Source organism: Procambarus clarkii, chromosome 15 (assembly GCF_040958095.1).
Source record: "Procambarus clarkii isolate CNS0578487 chromosome 15, FALCON_Pclarkii_2.0, whole genome shotgun sequence".
NCBI classification, from domain to species: domain Eukaryota; kingdom Metazoa; phylum Arthropoda; class Malacostraca; order Decapoda; family Cambaridae; genus Procambarus; species Procambarus clarkii.
In genome coordinates this window covers 13,375,260-13,400,501 of record NC_091164.1, presented here as the reverse complement: position 1 = coordinate 13,400,501, position 25,242 = coordinate 13,375,260, and the positions used below count along the sequence as shown (strand labels likewise).

General features: G+C 45.1%; 1 protein-coding gene across 2 annotated transcripts in view; it reads left to right on the top strand.

Annotated features, from left to right (window-relative positions):
- The window catches only part of LOC123751120 (low-density lipoprotein receptor), a 92,374-nt gene extending 70,069 nt beyond the window's left edge, over positions 1-22,305 (top strand). For both annotated transcript variants that reach the window (XM_045733224.2, XM_069324982.1), the window contains exons 7-9: positions 6,697-6,864; positions 10,384-10,503; positions 20,931-22,305. In XM_045733224.2, the coding sequence (XP_045589180.2) occupies positions 6,697-6,864; positions 10,384-10,503; positions 20,931-21,104 (462 nt within the window). In that variant the 3' untranslated portion in view covers positions 21,105-22,305. The remainder of the gene's footprint in view (positions 1-6,696; positions 6,865-10,383; positions 10,504-20,930) is intronic.
- Positions 22,306-25,242: the final 2,937 nt, after the last annotated feature.

Genomic DNA, 25,242 nt, shown 5'->3' with positions numbered 1-25,242 from the left:
AAAATGTCGTCAACATATCTGCAGTATATGGCCGGTTTCAAGTTCATGTCGACTAAGACTTTTTGCTCGATGGTACCCATGTAGAAGTTTGCAAACAGGACACCTAGGGGAGAACCCATGGCGACACCATCTACTTGCTTATACATGTGCCCCTCCGGGCTCAAGAAGGGTGCCTCTTTAGAACAAGCTTGGAGTAGTTTCCTTAGAATATTTTCTGGCATGTCAAGAGGAGTACAGGCTGGATCACGATACACTCTGTCAGCTATCATCCCGATTGTCTCGTCCACAGGTACGTTGGTGAACAGATTCTACGTCCAACGAGGCTCTTATCCCTGTGGCCCGTGTGCCCCGCAGTAAGTCAACAAATTCCTTAGGAGACTTCAGGCTGAAGGCGCAAGGGACATAAGGAGTCAGCAGGCCGTTGAGTCGCTTCGCCAGTCTGTACGTGGGTGTGGGTATCTGGCTAATGATTGGCCGAAGTGGGTTTCCAGGCTTGTGTATCTTGACATTTCCATACGCATATCGAGGTTTATATTCCCCAATAATCTTTGGCAGGTGGAGTCCAGATTTCTTGGCGTTCACAGTTTCGATCAGTTTGTTGACCTTTGCTTTCAATTCAACTGTAGTGTCCTTCGTTACCCTTTGGAATTTAGTTTGGTCAGAGAGTATGAGGTTCATTTTCGCCAGATATTCGTCTTTTTTTAAGAATGACGTATATTCGCGACTTGTCGCATCTCCTGACAACTATCTCCTTGTTCTCACAAACGCTTTTAGCTGCCACTTTGAGCTCGGGGGACAATATGGTGCTTCTGTAATTGCCTCGATTCTTTCCTCCTTGCGCAATAAGTTCTGCTTTTCAATTTTGGAGAATTGATTTTTGAATTACCACCAACAGTGAAAAGAAATGTACGAAAGATTGAGAAAATTCGTGTTAGAATTATTAATCTTACTTTTTCGGTCATATTTAATAATTTGTCTACAGGAAAGACTGCTACCAAAATATACTAATATATATATATATATATATATATATATATATATATATATATATATATATATATATATATATATATATATATATATATATGTATATATATATATATATATATATATATATATATATATATATATATATATATATATATATATATATATATATATATATATATATATATATATATATATATATATATATACATATATTCACCCCAGCAGTGTGCTGGCGTACAGCACACTGCTGTACACTGCAGTGTGCTCCTGGTTAATCTGCGAAAGTTCTTCACCGATTGCTTTGAAATTTTCACACAACGTTCCTCTTGTATCCAAGCAGGTTTTTATGTACATACTATATAGATGTCATGTCTGTGACAGGGAAAAAACATGTTTTTTTTTACTGTGTTTTTCATGTGACGGAAATCTTTGAAACCTCTTTACTGATTGCTTTGACATTTTGACACGACGTTGCATTCGAAAGGCGCGTGTTTTTATATACCTTTTATATACATGCCTCACCTGTGACAGGAAAAAACAATTTTTTTTTAAACAATGTCATCTGTTGAAATTTTGATACAATGGTCCAATCGAATTTGCACGTGTTTTTATATATCTACTATATAGATGTCACACATCTGACAGGTAAAAACATGCTTTTTTTTAATAGCAGCGCCATCTGTTGCACATAAGAGCAACACACGCTATACTAAATATGTTACAATTCCATTTCAATGTTTCCGATTTCGTTAATAAATTGAATTTTCATGTGTGACATTACATTGGAATTGAGCTGTGTTGTTTACCATTCCATTCGTTTTGTAAGTATAGTTGATTTTTTTATTTTTTCATTGCTTTTCATTTCGTTTTTTAACTGTTTTTCTTATTTTTCAGTGATGGGAATATCAGATCATTTGATGTTCCCAATTTTATGATGGGAACATCAGATCATTTCGGAATGCATCGGACGAGTGAGTGGGAAATAGTGGGGAGTTGGAGGGGGACGGGAGTGGGGGATGGTGAGGAGGACGAGGGGACAAGAGAAGGGTTAATGGTGAGGAGGACATGGAGACGGGATGGTGGGGACGAGGGGACGGGGGAATGGAGAATGGTGGGGAGGACAAGGGGACAGGGGAGTGGGGTATAGTGACGAGGACGAGGGGACGGGGGAGGGGGAATGGAAGGGAGAATGAGGGGACGGGGGGAGTAGGATATGGTGGGGAGGACGAGGGGATTTTGGAGTGGGGAATGGTTAGGAAGACGATGGGATGGTGGGGAGGACAAAGGGACAGGGGAGGGGTGATTGTGGGGAGGACGAGGGGACAGTGGGGAATGGGGAATGGATGGGAGGATGAGGGGACGGGGGAATGAGGAATGGTTGGGAGGACGAGGGGATGGGTGAGGGGGGAATGGTGGGAAGGATTGGTAGATAGTGGGAGGTTACTGTGGCTGAGCAACTCACATGCATTGCTGAGCCACAACAATGTGTGGCTGGGTACAGCTAGTCTATCTATATAAAAATATATGTAAATGTTCGTTTGTTCATAATTACTAATCTCCGAAAGTTCTTCATTGATTGCTTTGAAATTTTTACACAACATTCCATTCGCAACCGAGTATATATATATATATATATATATATATATATATATATATATATATATATATATATATATATATATATATATATATATATATATATACTATATAGATGTCACGTCTGTGATGGTAAAAAAACATTTTTTTTTTACTGTGTTTTTCATGTGATGGAAATCTTCGAAACCTCTTTACCGATTGCTTTGAAATTTTGACACAACGTTCCGTTCGAATACCCGCGTGTTTTTATTTACTTACTATATAGATGCCACCTTTGTGACAGGTAAAAACATGCAGTTTTTGAAAAACAGTGCCATCTGTTGCATATAAGACCAACACATGCTATACTAAGTATGTTACGATTCCATTTCAGTGTTTCCGATTTAATTGATAAAGTGAATTTTCATAAATTTTGATTTATTTTAATTTTGATTTAATTATTTTGTGTGACATTGCCTTGGAATTGAGCTGTGTTGTTTATCATACTGTTCATTTCGTGAGTATAGTTTATTTTTTTATTTTTTCAATTTTTTTCATTTCGCTTTTTGAACGGGTTTTCTTATATTTCAGTGATGGGAACATCTAGGGCCAGATTCACGAAGCAGTTATGCAAGTCCTTACGAACGTTTATATCTTTCCTCAATCTTTTATGATTTTGGTTACATTTCATAAACAGTTTACAAGCAGGAAAACTTGCCAATCAAATGTTGTTATTGCTATAAATAGCCTCCTGGTGCTTTGGTGCTCATTAACTGTTAAATAATTGTAAAGAAAGCTGCCAAAGATTGTGAAAAGATGTATATGTTCGTAAGTGTTTGCGTAACTTTTTCGTGAATCTAGCCCTGATCATTTGATGTTCCCAATTATCTGATGGGAATATCAGATCATTTGATCAACAAACAAGGGAGTGGGGAATGGTGGGAAGGACGAGGGGACAGGGGAGTTGGGGATGGTGGGGACGAGGGGAGTGGAGAATTGTTAGGACAAGATGATAGGGGAGTGGGGGATAGTGGGGAGGATGAGGGGACAGGGGAGGTGCAGGAATGGTAGGGAAGACGAGGGGATGGGGGAGTAGGAGATAGTGGGGAGGACAAGGGGATGGTGGAGTGGGGAATGGTTAGGAGGTCGAGGGGGTGTTGGAGTAGAGGATGAAGGGAAGGAAAAAGGGACAAGGGAGTGAGGAATGGTTGGGAGGACGAGGGGACGAGGGAGTGAGGAATGGTTGGGAGGACGAGGGGAAAAGGGGGGGAATGGTGTCTCTTCCCCTGTCCCCTGGGAGACAGGGGAAGGTTGCTGTGGCTCAGCAACGCACATGCGGTGCTCAGCCACAGCAAAGTGTGGCCGGGTACAGCTAGTATATATATAAAATGTAAATGTTTGTTTGTTCAAAATCGCTAATCTCTGAAAGTTCTTCACCGATTGCTTTGAAATTTTGACACAACATTCCATTCGAATAAGCGCGTTTTTATATGCCTACTATATAGATGCCTCACCTGGTACAGGGAAAAACATTTTTTTTTTTTTTGTAAACAGCTCCATCTGTTACACGTAATAGCAACACACTCTATAATAAATAGGTTACGATTTTATTTCAGTGTTTCCAATTACATTGATAAAATGAATTTTCATTGATTTCGATTTATTTTCATTTTGATATAATTATTTTGTGTAACATTGCATTAGAATTCAGCTGTGTTGTTTACCATACTGTTCATTTTGTGATTATTGTATATTTTTATTTATTTTTTTCATTGTTTTTCATTTCGTTTCTTTTTAACTGTTATACTTATTTTTCATTGATGGGAACATCAGATAATTTGATGTTCCCATTTTTCTGATGGGAACATCAGATAATTTGGGAATACTTTGGACAAGGAAGTGGGGAATGGTGGGGAGGACGATGTAACATGGGGGGGGGGGGGTATCGACTCTCTCTCCTTTAACCCTTACCTCTACCCGTAATCTGATTTATTCCTCTTCAATCTAAGGGACCCCAGAGCTACTAATCTAAGCCGAATCCCACGCCACGTGGTCTTAAGCCGTTGACCGGCTAAGATTCTACAGCCTTACGGCGTGGAACTTGACCCCTAGCACACTCTAGAATCTCCTTACGCCGCCACCATCAGACCATTAACACTGGGAGCAATAACCGAGGTCTGGACCGATTATGCTCTCAAAGAACCTTGGGGCTTGATCCCCAGTTATTTGGACTAGGAGGGAAGGATCTACGTTAAGTGTGGGTAATATTAACAAGCAAAGGGATAACTGAACTCTTAGTCTGTATTAGGCTTTTGTGGCCCAACAGAAACTCGGTCTCGTGGGGACCACGTGACAAGGACACGAGATAATGGGGACATGAAATGGAAATAATAAAAATGGAAATTACTAACTAAATAATTTATTCAAAATCTAAAACAAAATCTAAATCAAAGCACTCCCTATCATTAACACTCCCTGACTTAGACATGAGATGAACTAATTTCTTATACCAAACTATACCAACTATACCACTTTATGCGACCAGCTCGGTGGAATGCTGACCTTGGGGAGCGGTGGAGATGGGGTACCTCTCCCAGTTGATGACCGGTCCACACTGATTTCTGCCTCCCTCTCTCACCACAAGCTGAGGGGGGGGGGGGTATTCCTACACAAGGTTCACTAAGTTTACTAGCAAGGTTTTAAGTTAAACAACTAATCTCTGTTGCATTGACTGACCCAGATGGCTGAACTCTTTTAAACTGAAGGTAATTGAACAGGCATCTTAGGGAAGAGCTATTTCCGATTACAAAATGGTTATTTGACCTGTGAGAATTACTAAATGTGGAAAACTCTGATGACCCGTGACCGCCTGGTCGTCAAGGTCACTCCGCGCCAAGGACTAGACCCGGCTCGTGACGTCACTAATGGTTACTTACTAAAGTATTCTGACAATTTAGGATACTCTTGATACTTTAAACAGGAATACTATTGAATACAATATAAATGACGACTAATTTCTCTAAATTACTGAATTCTGTAAAATAATTCATTATACGTTGCTTTAAGACAAAGGTGGCGGCCATTTTGTATTTCAACCGCCAGTCCCAGGGGATGCCCCGTGCTTGGGTCAGGTCAAACTACAACGTGACTCTCACTGTTGTACAAAGGTGTATCCCACTGTCTCCCATACAATTACTTATTTTTAAAACAGCTTCAGTTGTTACAACGATATGAGATGAGGATGGACTCTGTACTGAATGTTATAGGAGGAGAGACTCTGTAGTGAATGTTAAATATGGATGGACTCTGTAGTGAATGTTATAAGAGGATGGACTCTGTAGTGAATGTTATAAGAGGATGGACTCTGTAGTGAATGTTAGATGAGGATGGACTCTGTAGTGAATGTTATAAGAGGATGGACTCTGTAGTGAATGTTATATGAGGATGGACTCTGTGGTGAATGTTAGATGAGGATGGACTCTGTGGTGAATGTTAAATATGGATGGACTCTGTAGTGAATGTTAGAAGAGGATGGACTCTGTGGTGAATGTTAGATGAGGATGGACTCTTTAGTGAATGCGAGATGAGGATGGACTCTGTAGTGAATGTTAGAAGAGGATGAACTCTGTACTGAATGTTAGAAGAGGATGAACTCTGTACTGAATGTTAGAAGAGGATGAACTCTGTACTGAATGCAAGATGAGGATGGACTCTGTTGTAAGACTAAGAAGATTATGTCAAGGAAATGCATTTATAGAATGTGTACGTGGCATAGGTTAAGTTAGGAAAAGTATTAAGATAAACATAATTATTTTCGGTGGGTTGAGTCTGAGGGAGGGGAGTGTTAACCTAGAATGTATTGGCAAAGTTCTTTTCTGCATTTTGGCCATAATATTACATAATATTTTTGGTTGGCTTAGTCTAGCGGGATTCTACAAGCGATGATATATATTAAACATTTTCTTAATAACAACAATTATTTCGAGTCCTTCCAGAAGCTAGTTAACACAGACTCTTCTTCCGGGTATAATCATGACATTTTGTTTCATGCTCTAATTAATTTAGGTATTGATCAACTTGCTGACTAAAACAATATTTAAAGTACCTAAACAGAGTTTCACCTGTTAACAGGCTGAGTGTCGAGAGGGAACGTTCACGTGTCGGTCAGACAAACGATGTATCCCTGTGATTTGGGTGTGTGACACAGAGGCAGACTGTGTAGACGGCAGTGACGAGGAGAACTGTTCTGTCACATCGACCACTGTAACTACAGCAACACCGTCCACTCCTCCATCAAAGGTAATGTTCAATGTGTTCTGTTTCTTCATAAACTTACCTAATAACAGTGTTACAAGCTCATTAAATAATGAACTGGATCCTATTTCAAATACTTTAAGTACAGTTATGGGCAGTCAAGTGTAAGTCACACTCGCGTGTACATTAATTGGTAAGACGCACAAACACTTATCACAATAGAAGAAAACATGTTGACGTCATATTACATACTAGCAGTACCCGGCCACGCATTGCTGTGCTGAACCACAGCAACCTTCCCTGTACGCCAGTCCTTCTAACCATTCCCCTCTCACCCGTCTCCTCGCAACCCGTTCTCGCAAATTGAATAAGTCAATATTGACTTATTAAATATGTGCATAGGTGACATACTTAACATAATAGATACCCTTAAAAAGATTCATAGAAAACACCGACCTTACCTAACCTTATTAGTATCTTAAGATAAGCATCTTATTGCTTCGTAATTACAATTATTACCTAACCTATAATAGGTATAGGTTAAGTAATAATTGTAATTACGAAGCAATAAGATGCTTATCTTAAGATACTAACAAGGTTAGGTAAGGTCGGTGTTTTCTATGAATCTTTTTAAGGGTATCTATTATGTTTAGTATATCACCTATGCACGTAATTAATAAGTCAATATTGACTTTACGAATTTGCGAGAACGGGTTGCTCCTCGACCTCCCCACCATTCCCCACTCCACCATCCCCTCTTCCTTTTCAGTATGTCCCACTCCCCTGTCCCTTTGTCCTCCCCACCATTCTCCATTCCCCATCCCCTCGCCGTCACCATCCCAAACTCCCCCGTTCCCTCGTCCTTCCCCACCATTACCCCCTCCCTTGTCACCTCGTCCTCCCTACATCTCTCACTTCCGTCCCATCATCATCCCCACCATTCTCCACTCCCTCGTCCGATGCCTTCCCAAATGGTCTGATGTTCCCATTACAAAATTGGGAACTGATGTTCCCATACTGAAATATAAGAAAAACAGTTAAAAAATGAAATGAAAATATGAAAAAAATAAAAAAATAAACTATACTCACAAAATAAACGGGATGGTAAACAACACAGCTCAATTCCAATGCAATTCACACAAAATAATTAAATAAAATTGAAAATAAATCAAAATTTATGAAAATTCCATTTATCAATGCAATCAAAAACATTGAAATGGAATTGTAACATATTTAGTATAGCATGTGTGTTCCTCTTACATGCAACAGATGGCGCTGTTTTTCAAGAAAAGCATTGTTTTACCTGTCACAGGTGTGGCTTCTATACTTATACTCACGAAATGAATGGAATGGTAAACAACACAGCTCAATTCCAACACAATGTCACACAAAATAATCCAATAAAAAATAAAAATAAATCGAAATGTATGAAATAAAATTTATCAATGCAATCAGAAACATTGAAATGGAATTCGTGACATATTTATTATAGCGTGTATGGTGCTATTATGTGCAACAGATGGCACTGTTTTTTAAAAAACGCATGCGTTTACCTGTCACAGGGGTGGCATCTATATAGTAGGTATATAAAAAGATGCGCCTGTTCGAATTGAACGTTGTGTTAAAATTTCAAAGCAATCGGTAAAGAACTTTCGGAGATTAGCGGTTAAACACAAACGAACATTTCCATTTTTATTTATATAGAAAACCAAAAGAACCTTATACAAATACCTGGGTGTATATTATATAATAATGTGGGCAAGGAAAAAAATGTAACGTGGTAATTCAAGGAAAAACCTTCTATTCATATTTTTATAATCATTTATAATCATATAAAATGCCATAAAAATTCCCTCTCCATTAGAAGCAGATATTCATAAACAATCCTGAAGCGTATGAGTTTGAAATAAGAAAGTCAGAGTTCAGTCACATTATTTCTTAAATCATATTGCCATATTGCTTAAATCATATTCAGTCACATTATTTTTTAAATCATGTTGGTAAACATCCGTCGTTATATGTGTTCTTATAAATGGCTGCCTGAGTAGATGAGTTGTTATATGTACCTGCCTGAGTACATGAGTTGTTATATGTACCTGCCTGAGTACATGAGTTGTTATATGTACCTGCCTGAGTACATGAGTTGTTATATGTACCTGCCTGAGTACATGAGTTGTTATATGTACCTACCTGAGTACATGAGTTGTTATATGTACCTACCTGAGTACATGAGTTGTTATATGTACCTGCTTGAGTAGATGAGTTGTTATATGTACCTGCTTGAGTACATGAGTTGTTATATGTACCTGCCTGAGTACATGAGTTGTTATATGTACCTGCTTGAGTACATGAGTTGTTATATGTACCTGCTTGAGTACATGAGTTGTTATATGTACCTGCCTGAGTACATGAGTTGTTATATGTACCTGCCTGAGTACATGAGTTGTTATATGTACCTGCCTGAGTACATGAGTTGTTATATGTACCTGCCTGAGTAAATATATTAGTATATATACCTGCCTGAGTAGATGAGTTGTTATAAGTGCCTCCCACGTACACTGTTGGGTGTCTCAGATGATGACGTACACTGTTGGGTGTCTCAGATGATGACGTACACTGTAGGGTGTCTCAGATGATGACGTACACTGTTGGGTGTCTCAGATGATGACGTACACTGTAAGGTGTCTCAGATGATGACGTACACTGTAAGGTGTCTCAGATGATGTCGTACACTGTAAGGTGTCTCAGATGATGACGTACACTGTTGGGTGTCTCAGATGATGACGTACACTGTAGGGTGTCTCAGATGATGACGTACACTGTTGGGTGTCTCAGACAGTGTATTTAATTAAATAAATCTCTGGGGCGCCCCCGCCTGGATTATTGATCCAAGCATTTAGGTCACATCCTCAGAAAGACACTGCTTCCTTGGAGAAAGTTCAACACCGGGCAACAAAAATCATTCCCGGGCTAAGTCAACTTTCATACCAGGACAGGTTTAGGGCCACATTGCTTAACAACACTGCATGCCAGGCATGACAGGACGGATCGCATCGAAACTTAAAATTCTTAACAGTTTGGCGGATGTTGATCCAGACAGCTACTTCAAGAGGTCAGATGTACTTCAAACAAAGAGCAACAGTTTCCAGTTGAAGAAGCTACATTGTAGGACTAAATACAGGAGATTTTTTTCATGAGAGGGTTATAAACCCACGGAACCGCCTACACGCCGAAGCCATAAAGCAAACCAAAGTCTGTTGAACTTTAAAATCCAGCCTGAAAAATTAATCAGGGCAAATTGGGGGGCTCTTGTCAAGCCGCCGGCTTCCTGTCCTCGTCGAGGCCACTAGTATTAGTGGCCCTCAGGAAAACCTGCATATATAGCTGTCAATTTTCGACACCTTATATCCTTTGTTATCTACATAATAATAATTATAAATATTAATATAAATTATAATTATGTTTTTCTCAAAAATATACATTGGTAATAATTGGTAAAGCAGTGACTAAACAACTGGTTGGTTGAGAGCCAAGAGTGTATGAGAGTGTTGGTGCCTTCCTCAGGGCCCCTGTGTGGGCGACCAGTTCCTGTGTGAGGCCACACTCACCTGTCTGCCCTCTGACTGGCGGTGTGACGGCGAAGTGGACTGTGACGACGGCAGCGACGAGACCGAGTGTTCCAAGGTGAGAAGGTGTGTTCCAAGGTGGCCAGCAGTGTTCCAAGGTGAGCAGCAGTGTTCCAAGGTGAGCAGCAGTGTTCAAAGGTGAGCAGTAGTTTTCCAAGGTGAGCAGCAGTGTTCCAAGGTCAGGAGCAGTGTTCCAAGGTCAGCAGCAGTGTTCCAAGGTCAACAGCAGTGTTCCAAGGTCAGCAGCAGTGTTCCAAGGTTATCAGTTGTGTTCCAAGGTCAGCATCAGTGTTCCAAGGTCAGCAACAGTGTTTCAAGGTTATCAGTTGTGTTCCAAGGTGAGCTGCAGTGTTCCAAGGTGAGTAGCAGTGTTCCAAGGTGAGTTGCAGTGTTCCAAGGTGAGCAGGAGGGTTCCAAGGTGAGTTGCAGTGTTCCAAGGTGAGCAGTTGTGTTCCAAGGTGAGCAGTAGTGTTCCAAGGTGAGCAGTAGTGTTCCAAGGTGAGCAGGAGTGTTCCAAGGTGAGCAGGAGGGTTCCAAGGTGAGCAGTAGTGTTCCAAGGTGAGCAGGAGGGTTCCAAGGTGAGCTGCAGTGTTCCAAGGTGAGCAGTAGTGTTCCAATGTGAACAGCAGTGTTCCAAGGTGAGCAGGAGGGTTCCAAGGTGAGCGGTAGTGTTCCAAGGTGAGCAGCAGTGTTCCAAGGTGAGCAGCAGTGTTCCAAGGTGAGCAGGAGGGTTCTAAGGTGAGCAGGAGTGTTCCAAGGGGAGCAGGAGGGTTCCAAGGTAAGCAGTAGTGTTCCAAGGTGAGCAGTAGTGTTCCAAGGTGAGCAGTAGTGTTCCAAGGTGAACAGGAGGGTTCCAAGGTGAGCAGGAGGGTTCCAAGGTCAGAAGTAGTGTTCCAAGGTGAGCAGCAGTGTTCCAAGGTGAGCAGCAGTGTTCCAAGGTCAGCAGCAGTGTTCCAAGGTCAGCAGTAGTGTTCCAAGGTGAGCAGCAGTGTTGCAAGGTGGCCAGTAGTGTTCCAAGGTGAGCAGCAGTGTTCCAAGGTGGCCAGTAGTGTTCCAAGGTGAGCAGCAGTGTTCCAAGGTGAACAGCAGTGTTCCAAGGTGAGCAGCTGTGTTCCAAGGTCAGCAGAAGTGTTCCAAGGTCGGCAGGAGTGTTCCAAGGTCAGCAGTAGTGTTCCAAGGTCAGCAGGAGTGTTCCAAGGTCAGCGGCAGTGTTCCAAGGTCAGCAGCAGTGTTCCAAGGTCAGCAGCAGTATTCCAAGGTCAGCAGGAGTGTTCCAATGTCAGCATCAGTGTTCCAAGGTTAGCAGGAGTGTTCCAAGGTCAGCGGCAGTGTTCCAAGGTCAGCAGCAGTGTTCCAAGGTCAGCAGCAGTGTTCCAAGGTCAGCAGCAGTGTTCCAAGGTGAGCAGGAGTGTTCCAAGGTGAGCAGCAGTGTTCCAAGGTGAGCAGCAGTGTTCCAAGGTGAGCAGCAGTGTTCCAAGGTGAGCAGCAGTGTTCCAAGGTGAGCAGCAGTGTTCCAAGGTGAGCAGCAGTGTTCCAAGGTCAGCAGTAGTGTTCCAAGGTAAGCAGCAGTGTTCCAAGGTCAGCAGCAGTGTTCGAAGGTCAGCGGCAGCGTTCCAAGGTCAGCAGCAGTGTTCCAAGGTTAGCAGGAGTGTTCCAAGGTCAGCGGCAGTGTTCCAAGGTGAGCAGGAGTGTTCCAAGGTGAGCAGCAGTGTTCCAAGGTGAGCAGCAGTGTTCCAAGGTGAGCAGCAGTGTTCCAAGGTGAGCAGCAGTGTTCCAAGGTTAGCAGGAGTGTTCCAAGGTCAGCGGCAGTGTTCCAAGGTCAGCAGCAGTGTTCCAAGGTCAGCAGCAGTGTTCCAAGGTCAGCAGCAGTGTTCCAAGGTCAGCAGCAGTGTTCCAAGGTGAGCTGCAGTGTTCCAAGGTGAGCAGAAGTGTTCCAAGAAGGCCAATAGTGTTCCAAGGTGAGCAGCAGTGTTCCAAGGTGAGCAGTAGTGTTCCAAGGTGAGCAGCAGTGTTCCAAGGTCAGCAGAAGAGTTCCAAGGTGAGCAGCAGTGTTCCAAGGTCAGCAGCAGTGTTCCAAGGTCAGCAGCAGTGTTCCAAGGTCAGCAGCAGTGTTCCAAGGTGAGCAGCAGTGTTCCAAGGTCAGCAGTAGTGTTCCAAGGTTAGCAGTAGTGTCCCAAGGTCAGCAGCAGTGTTCTAAGGTGAGCAGCAGTGTTCCAAGGTGAGCAGCAGTGTTCCAAGGTGAGCAGCAGTGTTCCAAGGCAAGCAGGAGTGTTCCAAGGTCAGCAGCAGTGTTCCAAGGTCAGGAGCAGTGTTCCAAGGTCAGCAGCAGTGTTCCAAGGTCAACAGCAGTGTTCCAAGGTCAGCAGCAGTGTTCCAAGGTTATCAGTTGTGTTCCAAGGTCAGCATCAGTGTTCCAAGGTCAGCAACAGTGTTTCAAGGTTATCAGTTGTGTTCCAAGGTGAGCTGCAGTGTTCCAAGGTGAGTAGCAGTGTTCCAAGGTGAGTTGCAGTGTTCCAAGGTGAGCAGGAGGGTTCCAAGGTGAGTTGCAGTGTTCCAAGGTGAGCAGTAGTGTTCCAAGGTGAGCAGTAGTGTTCCAAGGTGAGCAGTAGTGTTCCAAGGTGAGCAGGAGTGTTCCAAGGTGAGCAGGAGGGTTCCAAGGTGAGCAGTAGTGTTCCAAGGTGAGCAGGAGGGTTCCAAGGTGAGCTGCAGTGTTCCAAGGTGAGCAGTAGTGTTCCAATGTGAACAGCAGTGTTCCAAGGTGAGCAGGAGGGTTCCAAGGTGAGCGGTAGTGTTCCAAGGTGAGCAGCAGTGTTCCAAGGTGAGCAGCAGTGTTCCAAGGTGAGCAGGAGGGTTCTAAGGTGAGCAGGAGTGTTCCAAGGGGAGCAGGAGGGTTCCAAGGTAAGCAGTAGTGTTCCAAGGTGAGCAGTAGTGTTCCAAGGTGAGCAGTAGTGTTCCAAGGTGAACAGGAGGGTTCCAAGGTGAGCAGGAGGGTTCCAAGGTCAGAAGTAGTGTTCCAAGGTGAGCAGCAGTGTTCCAAGGTGAGCAGCAGTGTTCCAAGGTCAGCAGCAGTGTTCCAAGGTCAGCAGTAGTGTTCCAAGGTGAGCAGCAGTGTTGCAAGGTGGCCAGTAGTGTTCCAAGGTGAGCAGCAGTGTTCCAAGGTGGCCAGTAGTGTTCCAAGGTGAGCAGCAGTGTTCCAAGGTGAACAGCAGTGTTCCAAGGTGAGCAGCTGTGTTCCAAGGTCAGCAGAAGTGTTCCAAGGTCGGCAGGAGTGTTCCAAGGTCAGCAGCAGTGTTCCAAGGTCAGCAGGAGTGTTCCAAGGTCAGCGGCAGTGTTCCAAGGTCAGCAGCAGTGTTCCAAGGTCAGCAGCAGTATTCCAAGGTCAGCAGGAGTGTTCCAATGTCAGCATCAGTGTTCCAAGGTTAGTAGGAGTGTTCCAAGGTCAGCGGCAGTGTTCCAAGGTCAGCAGCAGTGTTCCAAGGTCAGCAGCAGTGTTCCAAGGTCAGCAGCAGTGTTCCAAGGTGAGCAGGAGTGTTCCAAGGTGAGCAGCAGTGTTCCAAGGTGAGCAGCAGTGTTCCAAGGTGAGCAGCAGTGTTCCAAGGTGAGCAGCAGTGTTCCAAGGTGAGCAGCAGTGTTCCAAGGTGAGCAGCAGTGTTCCAAGGTAAGCAGCAGTGTTCCAAGGTCAGCAGCAGTGTTCGAAGGTCAGCGGCAGTGTTCCAAGGTCAGCAGCAGTGTTCCAAGGTTAGCAGGAATGTTCCAAGGTCAGCGGCATTGTTCCAAGGTGAGCAGGAGTGTTCCAAGGTGAGCAGCAGTGTTCCAAGGTGAGCAGCAGTGTTCCAAGGTGAGCAGCAGTGTTCCAAGGTGAGCAGCAGTGTTCCAAGGTTAGCAGGAGTGTTCCAAGGTCAGCGGCAGTGTTCCAAGGTCAGCAGCAGTGTTCCAAGGTCAGCAGCAGTGTTCCAAGGTCAGCAGCAGTGTTCCAAGGTCAGCAGCAGTGTTCCAAGGTGAGCTGCAGTGTTCCAAGGTGAGCAGAAGTGTTCCAAGAAGGCCAATAGTGTTCCAAGGTGAGCAGCAGTGTTCCAAGATGAGCAGTAGTGTTCCAAGGTGAGCAGCAGTGTTCCAAGGTCAGCAGAAGAGTTCCAAGGTGAGCAGCAGTGTTCCAAGGTCAGCAGCAGTGTTCCAAGGTCAGCAGCAGTGTTCCAAGGTGAGCAGCAGTGTTCCAAGGTGAGCAGCAGTGTTCCAAGGTCAGCAGTAGTGTTCCAAGGTTAGCAGTAGTGTCCCAAGGTCAGCAGCAGTGTTCTAAGGTGAGCAGCAGTGTTCCAAGGTGAGCAGCAGTGTTCCAAGGTGAGCAGCAGTGTTCCAAGGCAAGCAGGAGTGTTCCAAGGTCAGCAGCAGTGTTCCAAGGTGAGCAGCAGTGTTCCAAGGTGAGCAGCAGTGTTCCAAGGTGAGCAGCAGTGTTCCAAGGTGGGCAGCAGTGTTCCAAGGTGAGCAGCAGTGTTCCAAGGTGAGCAGCAGTTTTCCAAGGTGAGCAGTAGTGTTCCAAGGTCAGCAGCAGTGTTCCAAGGTCAGCAGCAGTGTTCCAAGGTCAGCAGCAGTGTTCCAAGGTCAGCAGCAGTGTTCCAAGGTCAGCAGCAGTGTTCCAAGGGTATCAGTTGTGTTCCAAGGTCAGCAGCAGTGTTCCAAGGGAAGCAGCAGTGTTTCAAGGTTATCAGTTGTGTTCTAAGATGAGCTGCAGTGTTCCAAGGTGCGTAGCAGTGTTCCAAGGTGAGTTGCAGTGTTGCAAGGTGAGCAGGAGGGTTCCAAGGTGAGTTGCAGTGTTCCAAGGTGAACAGTAGTGTTCCAAGGTGAGCAGTAGTGTTCCAAGGTGAGCAGTAGTGCTCCAAGGTGAGCAGGAGTGTTCCAAGGTGAGCAGGAGGGTTCCAAGGTGAGCAGTAGTGTTCCAAGGTGAGCAGGAGGGTTCCAAGGTGAGCTGCAGTGTTCCAAGGTGAGCAGTAGTGTTCCAAGGTGAGCAGCAGTGTTCCAAGGTGAGCAGCAGTGTTCCAAGGTGGGCAGCAGTGTTCCAAGGTGAGCAGCAGTGTTCCAAGGTGAGCAGCAGTGTTCCAAGGTGAGCAGTAGTGTTCCAAGGTCAGCAGCAGTGTTCCAAGGTCAGCAGCAGTGTTCCAAGGTCAGCAGCAGTGTTCCAAGGTCAGCAGCAGTGTTCCAAGGTCAGCAGCAGTGTTCCAAGGTCAGCAGCAGTGTTCCAAGGTCAGCAGCAGTGTTCCAAGGTTATCAGTTTTGTTCCAAGGTCAGCAGCAGTGTTCCAAGGTCAGCAGCAGTGTTTCAAGGTTATCAGTTGTGTTCTAAGATGAGCTGCAGTGTTCCAAGGTGAGTAGCAGTGTTCCAAGGTGAGTTGCAGTGTTGCAAGGTGAGCAGGAGGGTTCCAAGGTGAGTTGCAGTGTTCCAAGGTGAACAGTAGTGTTCCAAGGTGAGCAGTAGTGTTCCAAGGTGAGCAGTAGTGCTCCAAGGTGAGCAGGAGTGTTCCAAGGTGAGCAGGAGGGTTCCAAGGTGAGCAGTAGTGTTCCAAGGTGAGCAGGAGGGTTCCAAGGTGAGCTGCAGTGTTCCAAGGTGAGCAGTAGTGTTCCAAGGTGAGCAGCAGTGTTCCAAGGTGAGCAGCAGTGTTCCAAGGTGAGCAGCAGTGTTCCAAGGTGAGCAGCAGTGTTCCAAGTTGAGCAGCAGTGTTCCAAGGTGAGCAGCAGTGTTCCAAGGTGAGCAGCAGTGTTCCAAGGTGAGCAGCAGTTTTCCAAGGTGAGCAGAAGAGCTCCAAGGTGAGCAGCAGTGTTCCAAGGTCAGCAGCAGTGTTCCAAGGTCAGCAGCAGTGTTCCAAGGTGAGCAGGAGGGTTCTAAGGTGAGCAGGAGTGTTCCAAGGTGAGCAGGAGGGTTCCAAGGTAAGCAGTAGTGTTCCAAGGTGAGCAGTAGTGTTCCAAGGTGAGCAGTAGTGTTCCAAGGTGAGCATGAGGGTTCGAAGGTGAGCAGGAGGGTTCCAAGGTCAGCAGTAGTGTTCCAAGGTGAGCAGCAGTGTTCCAAGGTGAGCAGCAGTGTTCCAAGGTGAGCAGCAGTGTTCCAAGGTGAGCAGCAGTGTTCCAAGATGAGCAGCAGTGTTCCAAGGTGAGCAGCAGTGTTCCAAGGTGAGCAGCAGTGTTCCAAGGTGAGCAGCAGTGTTCCAAGGTGAGCAGCAGTGTTCCAAGGTGAGCAGGAGTGTTCCAAGGTGAGCAGCAGTGTTCCAAGGTGAGCAGCAGTGTTCCAAGGTGAGCAGGAGTGTTCCTCCCCCTCCACTTCCTCCGCCTCCACTCCTTCCCCCTCCGCTTCCTCCCTCTCCACTTCCTCCTCCTCCACTTCCTCCGCCTCCACTCCCTCCCCCTCCACTTCCTCCCTCTCCATTTCCTCCCCCTCCACTTCCTCCCCCTCCACTTCCTCCTCCTCTACTTCCTCCGCCTCCACTCCCTCCCCCTCCACTTCCTCCCCCTCCACTTCCTCCCCCTCCACTTCCTCCTCCTCTACTTCCTCCGCCTCCCCTCCCTCCCCCTCCACTTCCTCCCCCTCCACTTCCTCCCTCTCCACTTCCTCCCCCTCCACTTCCTCCGCCTCCACTCCTTCCCCCTCCACTTCCTCCGTCTCCACTTCCTCCCCCTCCACTTCCTCCCCCTCCACTTCCTCCCCCCTCTACTTCCTCCGCCTCCACTCCCTCCCCCTCCACTTCCTCCCCCTCCACTTCCTCCCCCTCCACTTCCTCCCCCTCCACTCCCTCCCCCTCCACTTCCTCCCTCTCCACTTCCTCCCTCTCCACTTCCTCCCTCTCCACTTCCTCCCCCTCCACTCCCTCCCCCTCCACTTCCTCCCTCTCCACTCCCTCCCTCTCCACTTCCTCCCCCTCCACTTCCTCCCCCCTCCACTTCCTCCCTCTCCACTTCCTCCCCCTCCACTTCCTCCCCCTCCACTCCCTCCCCCTCCACTTCCTCCCCTCCACTTCCTCCCTCTCCACTCCCTCCCTCTCCACTTCCTCCCCCTCCACTTCCTCCCCCTCCACTTCCTCCCTCTCCACTTCCTCCCCCTCCACTTCCTCCCCCTCCACTTCCTCCCCCTCCACTTCCTCCCTCTCCGCTCCCTCCCTCTCCACTTCCTCCCCCTCCACTCCCTCCCCCTCCACTTCCTCCCTCTCCACTTCCTCCCCCTCCACTTCCTCCCCCTCCACTTCCTCCCTCTCCACTTCCTCCCTCTCCACTTCCTCCCCCTCCACTCCCTCCCCCTCCACTTCCTCCCTCTCCACTCCCTCCCTCTCCACTTCCTCCCCCTCCACTTCCTCCCCCCTCCACTTCCTCCCTCTCCACTTCCTTCCCCTCCACTTCCTCCCCCTCCACTCCCTCCCCCTCCACTTCCTCCCCTCCACTTCCTCCCTCTCCACTCCCTCCCTCTCCACTTCCTCCCCCTCCACTTCCTCCCCCTCCACTTCCTCCCTCTCCACTTCCTCCCCCTCCACTTCCTCCCCCTCCACTCCCTCCCCCTCCACTTCCTCCCTCTCCGCTCCCTCCCTCTCCACTTCCTCCCCCTCCACTCCCTCCCCCTCCACTTCCTCCCTCTCCACTTCCTCCCCCTCCACTTCCTCCCCCTCCACTTCCTCCCTCTCCACTTCCTCCCCCTCCACTTCCTCCCCCTCCACTCCCTCCCCCTCCACTTCCTCCCCCTCCACTTCCACTTCTCTTCACTTACCTCCTCTTCCCTGTCCTAAAATGTAATATTAAGGAGAATTGAAACTTCTGTATAGGTCTTAAGAAAATCATATTTTCTCTTGACGAAAAACTCTCTGGGCATCTCAACCAATGTTTAACACTCGGCAAGAACCGCGTCCGTAAGAACCAGATTGAGGCTGTCAATATTCGAAGGTTCCTCAGTCTTTCTCAGAGTAAATCGGGTAACAATTTTGTTTATTACTTCCTACGGTAAAGTTTTCTTTCGCTGGCGACGACCTACACATCAATGGTAGGTAGTAATATTTTATATAAGAGCAAGAGAGACAGACAGACAGACAGACAGACAGACAGACAGACAGACAGACAGACAGACAGACAGACAGACAGACAGACAGACAGACACACAGACAGACAGACACACAGACACACAGACACACAGACACACAGACAGACAGACAGACAGACAGACAGACAGACAGACAGACAGACACACAGACACACAGACAGACAGACAGACAGACAGACAGACAGACAGACAGACAGACAGACAGACAGACAGACAGACAGACAGACAGACAGACAGACAGACAGACAGACAGACAGACAGACAGACAGACAGACAGACAGACAGACAGACAGACAGACAGACACACAGACAGACAGACACACAGACAGACAGACAGACAGACAGACAGACAGACAGACAGACAGACAGACAGACAGACAGACAGACAGACAGACAGACAGACAGACAGACAGATAGACAGACAGATAGACAGACAGACAGACAGACAGACAGACAGACAGACAGACAGACAGACAGACAGACAGACAGACAGACAGACAGACAGACAGACAGACAGACACAGACAGAGTCTGAAGCTGACACAGATACAAAGATGGACAGGCAGTTGATAGATAGATGATTGATAGATGAATAGACAGACGGGCAGATAGGTGGATAGATGGATGAATAGATGGAAGAGTAAATTTATAGATTGATAGATTCATGGACAGATATATAGATAGATGGATAGATAGATAATTTGATGGATAAACAGATTAATTGATAGATGGATAGATAGGGAGAGGGATAAACGGACATAGATGGATGGATATTTGATGGATAAATGGATGGATAAGTGAATAGATAGACTGACAGATGGACATATATATGGTTAGATAGATGGAGAAAGAGACAGACATATAGAGGAATGGACAAAATATTATTGGATAGACAGGATGGATCGATAACCGGATAGCTAGATGAGTATATGAAAGGATAGATTGATAGATAGCTTGATGAATAGACGGATATATAGATGAATACTTAAGAGAATAAATAGATAAACAGATAAAGGGATTGATAGATGGATGGCTGGATCGACAGATGGATGGATAGATAGATGGATAGATGGCTTGATGGATGAACAGATAGATGGATAGAAGGGGTAGATAGACGAATTCAAACTGGACAATTGATGAGTAGATGAATGTATAGATAGATAGATAGATAGATAGATAGATAGATAGATAGATAGATAGATAGATAGATAGATAGATAGATAGATAGATAGATAGATAGATAGATAGATGAGTACATGAATGTATACGTGCGTCGATAGTAAGAAGGATGGATAGATAGATGGATAAATAGGTGGATAGATAGATGGACAGATAGATGAATAGAAATGTGGATGGATGGATGTATAAAACATTGATGGATGCAAAATGGATAGATGGACGAATTGATGGATGATTAAGTGGATGGACCTATAGATAAATGGAGAGAAGGATAGATGATTTAATAGACTGATAGATGGATAGATAGATGGATAAGTGGAGGGATGGATGGATGGAGAGATATATGGATGGAGAGATAGACGGATAAATGCGGGATAGATGGATGAATTGATGTATAGATAGATGGATTGATAGATGGATAGATTGCTGGATGGATGGCTATATGGACAGATAGAAGGGTAGACGGAAAAAAAGAGATGAATGGATGGATAAATAGATGGACAGAGATGGATGGATAGATGAATGGATGGATAAATTGATAGGTAGATAGATAGATGGAAAGATTGAAATGTAGAGGGATGGATAGAAGAAAAGTCGATAGATGGATAAATGGGTAGATAGATAGATAGATGAATGTATAAGTGGATATTTGGATGAATAGATGGATATATAGATCGATAGATAGATAGATAAGTAGATGGATGTATAAATGGACGAATTGATGGGAAGATGGCTGGATAGATGGATAGATAAATGAATAGATTGACGGACGGATAAGTGAATAGAAGGACAAATAGCTCGATAGATGTATTGATAAACTGATAGACGGATGGAATGAAAGATGGATGTATTGATAGATTATGGATTGAGGGAAATATAGTGCATACACAAATTATAGATTCATTGATGAAGATATTGATCCACCGAGTGATAGATAGATGAAATAGATAGATGAGTAGAAGGATGGATAGAGTGATAGATGGATTTATAGAGGGATAGATGGATTTTTAGATGAATAGATAGCTGGTATCTATCTATCCACCTATATATAGATCTATATATATATATATATATATATATATATATATATATATATATATATATATATATATATATATATATATATATATATATATATATATATATATATATATATATAAGTTAAGATATAGTGTTCCTCTCAGAGCGGCTCCAGGCTTGCTCTGCCAAAGGATTTTACTGATATTAGTTTGAACTTGGTCAGGATGTCGATGACTGCGAGGCCCGCCCTTGCAGCCACCTGTGTCTGCCCTCACCCGCCGCTCCAGCGGGATATACTTGTGCATGTCCCGAGGGCATGATCCTTCTTCGTGATCGTCGCACCTGTGGCGATGACCGTGAACAAGACATGTTTATCAAGTTCCCCTTTGTCAACTAGATGGGACATGTTCCACCAATGTGGCTGGGCTGGTGGTGCGAATATCGTTCTTCCTATCACCACGTCTGGACTGTTGCTGATTCTAGTATCAACACCACCACCTGCCCATCTGGACTGTTGATGAATCCAGTAACCACACCACCACCACCACTGCCGGACTGTTGATGAATTAGTATCAACACCACCATTACGAGTGCGTAAATAGTGCGACTAATGTTCATACGACCACGTCTGATCTTATGGTGTGATAAATAAAGTATAATGCTGAAAAATGTAAGTTTTTAAATTCTAGAAACTCTAAAAGTTACCAGATATCTGGCGGTCAATGTTGAACTTACCATACAGGAAATCGACAAAGATGTAAGTGTCATGAGTTAGAGGGATCTCAAGCCAGGACTGTCAGAGACTTGGGATCGCTGCATTATTTTCAGCGAAGGTTAGACAAGTAAGAGCTGCCTCACATGGCCCAATAGGCTTCCTGCTGTTTGTATTGTTATGTTAAAAGTGAATGTTAAACTAATGATGCAGTAGTAAGATAAAGTTAGCATAGATGAAATGCTGATTCTAGAGATCTTTACCAGCATAGCTGCAGGCGCATGAAGGCTGCAGGCGCATGAAGGCTGCAGGCGCATGAAGGTCAAGTGTTAACTGAACTATAGCGCTCGGAATGTTTTAGAATATCATCATAACTCATCAGTAATTTGGCAGTGGTGGCTCCTGATCACATGCCCGTGTGTGATCCACCATCCTGTGGTGGCTCCTGATCACATGCCCGTGTGTGATCCACCATCCTGTGGTGGCTCCTGATCACATGCCCGTGTGTGTGATCCACCATCCTGTGGTGGCTCCTGATCACATGCCCGTGTGTGATCCACCATCCTGGGGTGGCTCCTGATCACATGCCCGTGTGTGATCCACCATCCTGTGGTGACTCCTGATCACATGCCCGTGTGTGATCCACCATCCTGTGGTGGCTCCTGATCACATGCCCGTGTGTGTGATCCACCATCCTGTGAGATGGGGATTATTGGTAACATTAAGCTAGCTCATTAAACACACTATGTAAACCCTTCATATAGTCTAGGGTGGATACCTAAATTATGAATTTATAAAATATGTTTGTGGCTCGAGAGATATTTACCTGAACCTGCTGCTTTGTCTGGTAATAAGTTAATACAAATAATAAAAACAACAACAAAAATAATAGTATATATTATTATTATTATTATCATTATTACTGTACTTAAAACCCTGAAGAGAACTTGAGGTATGTTTACACTCTCAGGTACATTGGATAAAATACACATATTAAATATTCCAAGCAAGTAACTTTATTTATTTACTCAAAATTGGATAAAGTTATTGCAGAGTTCCAGGTACCTCATACCCGCGGGTCTGAAGGGTCACATGACTGAACATTCAGTATTGTAATGCATGAGATCATGACCCAGTTTCTACTGATCATGATCAGTACAACACCCTGTTCCTGGCAACCACTAAGTTGTAAAGTCTGGTGGACGTTTTGTACTGGCCATATATATATATATATATATATATATATATATATATATATATATATATATATATATATATATATATATATATATATATATATATATATATATATATATATATATATATATGTGTGTGTGTGTGTGTGTGTGTGTGTATATCACGAAAATAAACACGTGATTAAGAATGTGACAATGTCAGACCACGGAGGAAAATGAAACAGGAATTTCCTTAAGTACTTTCGTATATTAAATACATCTTCAGAAGGAATCATTATATATATAATATATATAAGGGGTACCACCTCTGGTGCAAGTGTAGGGACCCATAGGCTCGGAGAAGAAAATAAAGAGTACTCAGAGAAGACCTTGTGGATCCTCACTGAACACTTTGATATTTTCTTCTCCTACCATCCCTATTCTTTTGTTAGGTTATTTATCTAACTTTATTTGAAAATGTCATTACACACAAAAAAAGTTACAATATTGATTACATGCAGGGTACAAGGCTGCTTGTCACAAGTTGAACAGCTCCTCCAGCTCCTCAGATGGCGGGCAGGAACCATGGATGCAGTGAGCATTTCCTCTCTGGATTGCCACACTGAGGCGCTGAAAAAGAAAACTGGCAGCTCTAGGGTCTCTAGTTGTTTCTATTAGCTTAGACCCCAACTCCTTCAAAAAGCTAGCAGCACTTTTACCCCAGGCACCAAGTGTCTCTGAGGTAATGGGGACAAAATTGTAATGGTGCTCAAGGTCTCTGTATATACGTGACTTGGCTGCTTCCCGGTGATTGGCAGCGCCTCCTGCTTGTGTAGCACTGAAGTCAACATAGGTATTGGCTAAAGTTGAAACGCAAGTGTAGTCCCACACCAACTATCTACCATTCTTCCAGGGGTTCACCGTAATTCCGTCTGGGCGACCGACAGGCTCATCAGAGTTGCGGGACATTAGGTAACGGGGCTCTCTCGCTGCTGGACAACCGGCTGTGGTAAGGCTTCTCTTAATAATGTCATTAACCTCGCCGTGTCTTGCATGCCATCCTCCCGTCCTTTGGCAAAGAAGACCATGCCGTTCATATCTGTCGGCCTCTGCATCGCCGCAAATACACCTGTATTCAGTGTGATTGGGGCAGCGAAGCGGAGAGCCACGGCAATTCGGAGGGCCTGCGGTGTGAGACGAGTGCCGGTTGCTGACATTGGGGTTGCTAATAGGAAATCACCTGCATGGGGAGCTGCTACAGCTCTAAGTCGGGCAGTGTCATGTGGTGTTGTCGCAGCTTCTAGCAAAGTTGCAGCTTCTTGGTCGGCAATGGGGCGATCCCAGCTGGATTGCTTATGGGCTTCAGAAGGCGGTGGTTGGGGTGCTGGTCCTGCGAGAGAGACCCATTTGGTTGTGCAGTCTGTGAAGCTGGGATCATACACCCATGCCTGTTGAACTAGGTGCTCAGGTAGGATTTCCTTCACCAAGTTGTCAGACCCCACTGAAGAGGACAGGAACGCTGGTACAGCAATTTGTGTTGCTGTGCGCACGCCAAGGCCCCCGAGTCTGACAGGAAAGGAGGCCTGTTTCCACTGTGAGTCGCTGAGGGAAAGATTGAGGGCTTTTTCTAGTGTTGATTTCAGCAAGCTGTCATACTCTTCTAATTTAATATTGTTGAAAGATGGCGAACATCTTAGAAAGTAGGTCAGCCTGGGGAGGGACAAGCATCTGGTGATGAGGTAAAGTGCATCATGAGCATCGATGTCTTCAATCCTCTCGTTCATCCTCTTCAGGTCAGTGATCTTCTCACCAAGGACCCCGTCGATGGCATTCCTTCCAAGAGGAGCACCTAGGAGTGTGCTGTCCTCAGGGTTGGTTGTATGAATGTCAGGCAAAACAACCTTTATTTGCTCTATTATGTGCTGGTTGGTGGAGGTTATTTCGCACTTGGAAGGGTTCAGGGTGAGGCCTAGGCTTGCTCCTTGCTCCTGAATTATTCTTATGTCGTCCAAGAGTGAGGCTGGGGAGCCGGCTAGAGTACCATCATCCAAAAACCAAATGTTGAGCTCACTGGACAGGCTAACGGTGGCTTCCTTGATAACTAGGCAGAAAAAAAAAAAGGAGCAAGGGGGTCACCTTGTTGGACACCTTCTTGTGATTCAATTTCATGTTCCCCAAAAAGCAGAGTTAGATTCTTGCTGTAGCATGAGTTTACAAACGGGTAGAGGGAAGGAAAAAGGCGATGAACTCCACTGAGTACTGCATCCCTTCTAACCAGATTGAAAGCATTTTTGAAGTCCAGCTTTATCATGGCTTTTTCATTCGTAATGTTGGCAATGTAGGCTCTATAGCTGCATGTGCCGCTGCCTCACACCCTTGGGGAATGCCAAACCCAAGCTGTTTTGGCTTCAGCATGTCGGCTGCTGCCTGACTAACTGCTCTAGCAGCAGCCTTAGCGACAAGACGCCGGAGTGAATTGCCCACAGCTATCGGTCTGATTCTTCCATCTTTTTTCCTCAGGGCACAGAGGGTAGCGGCAAAAAAGAGAGGCCGTATGGTCTCTGGTATGTTGCCAGCTAGACATGTGTTGGCGAATCTAGTTAGTTCCACCAGGAGGCCCTGTGCAATGTCTCCCAGTGCAGGGTTGA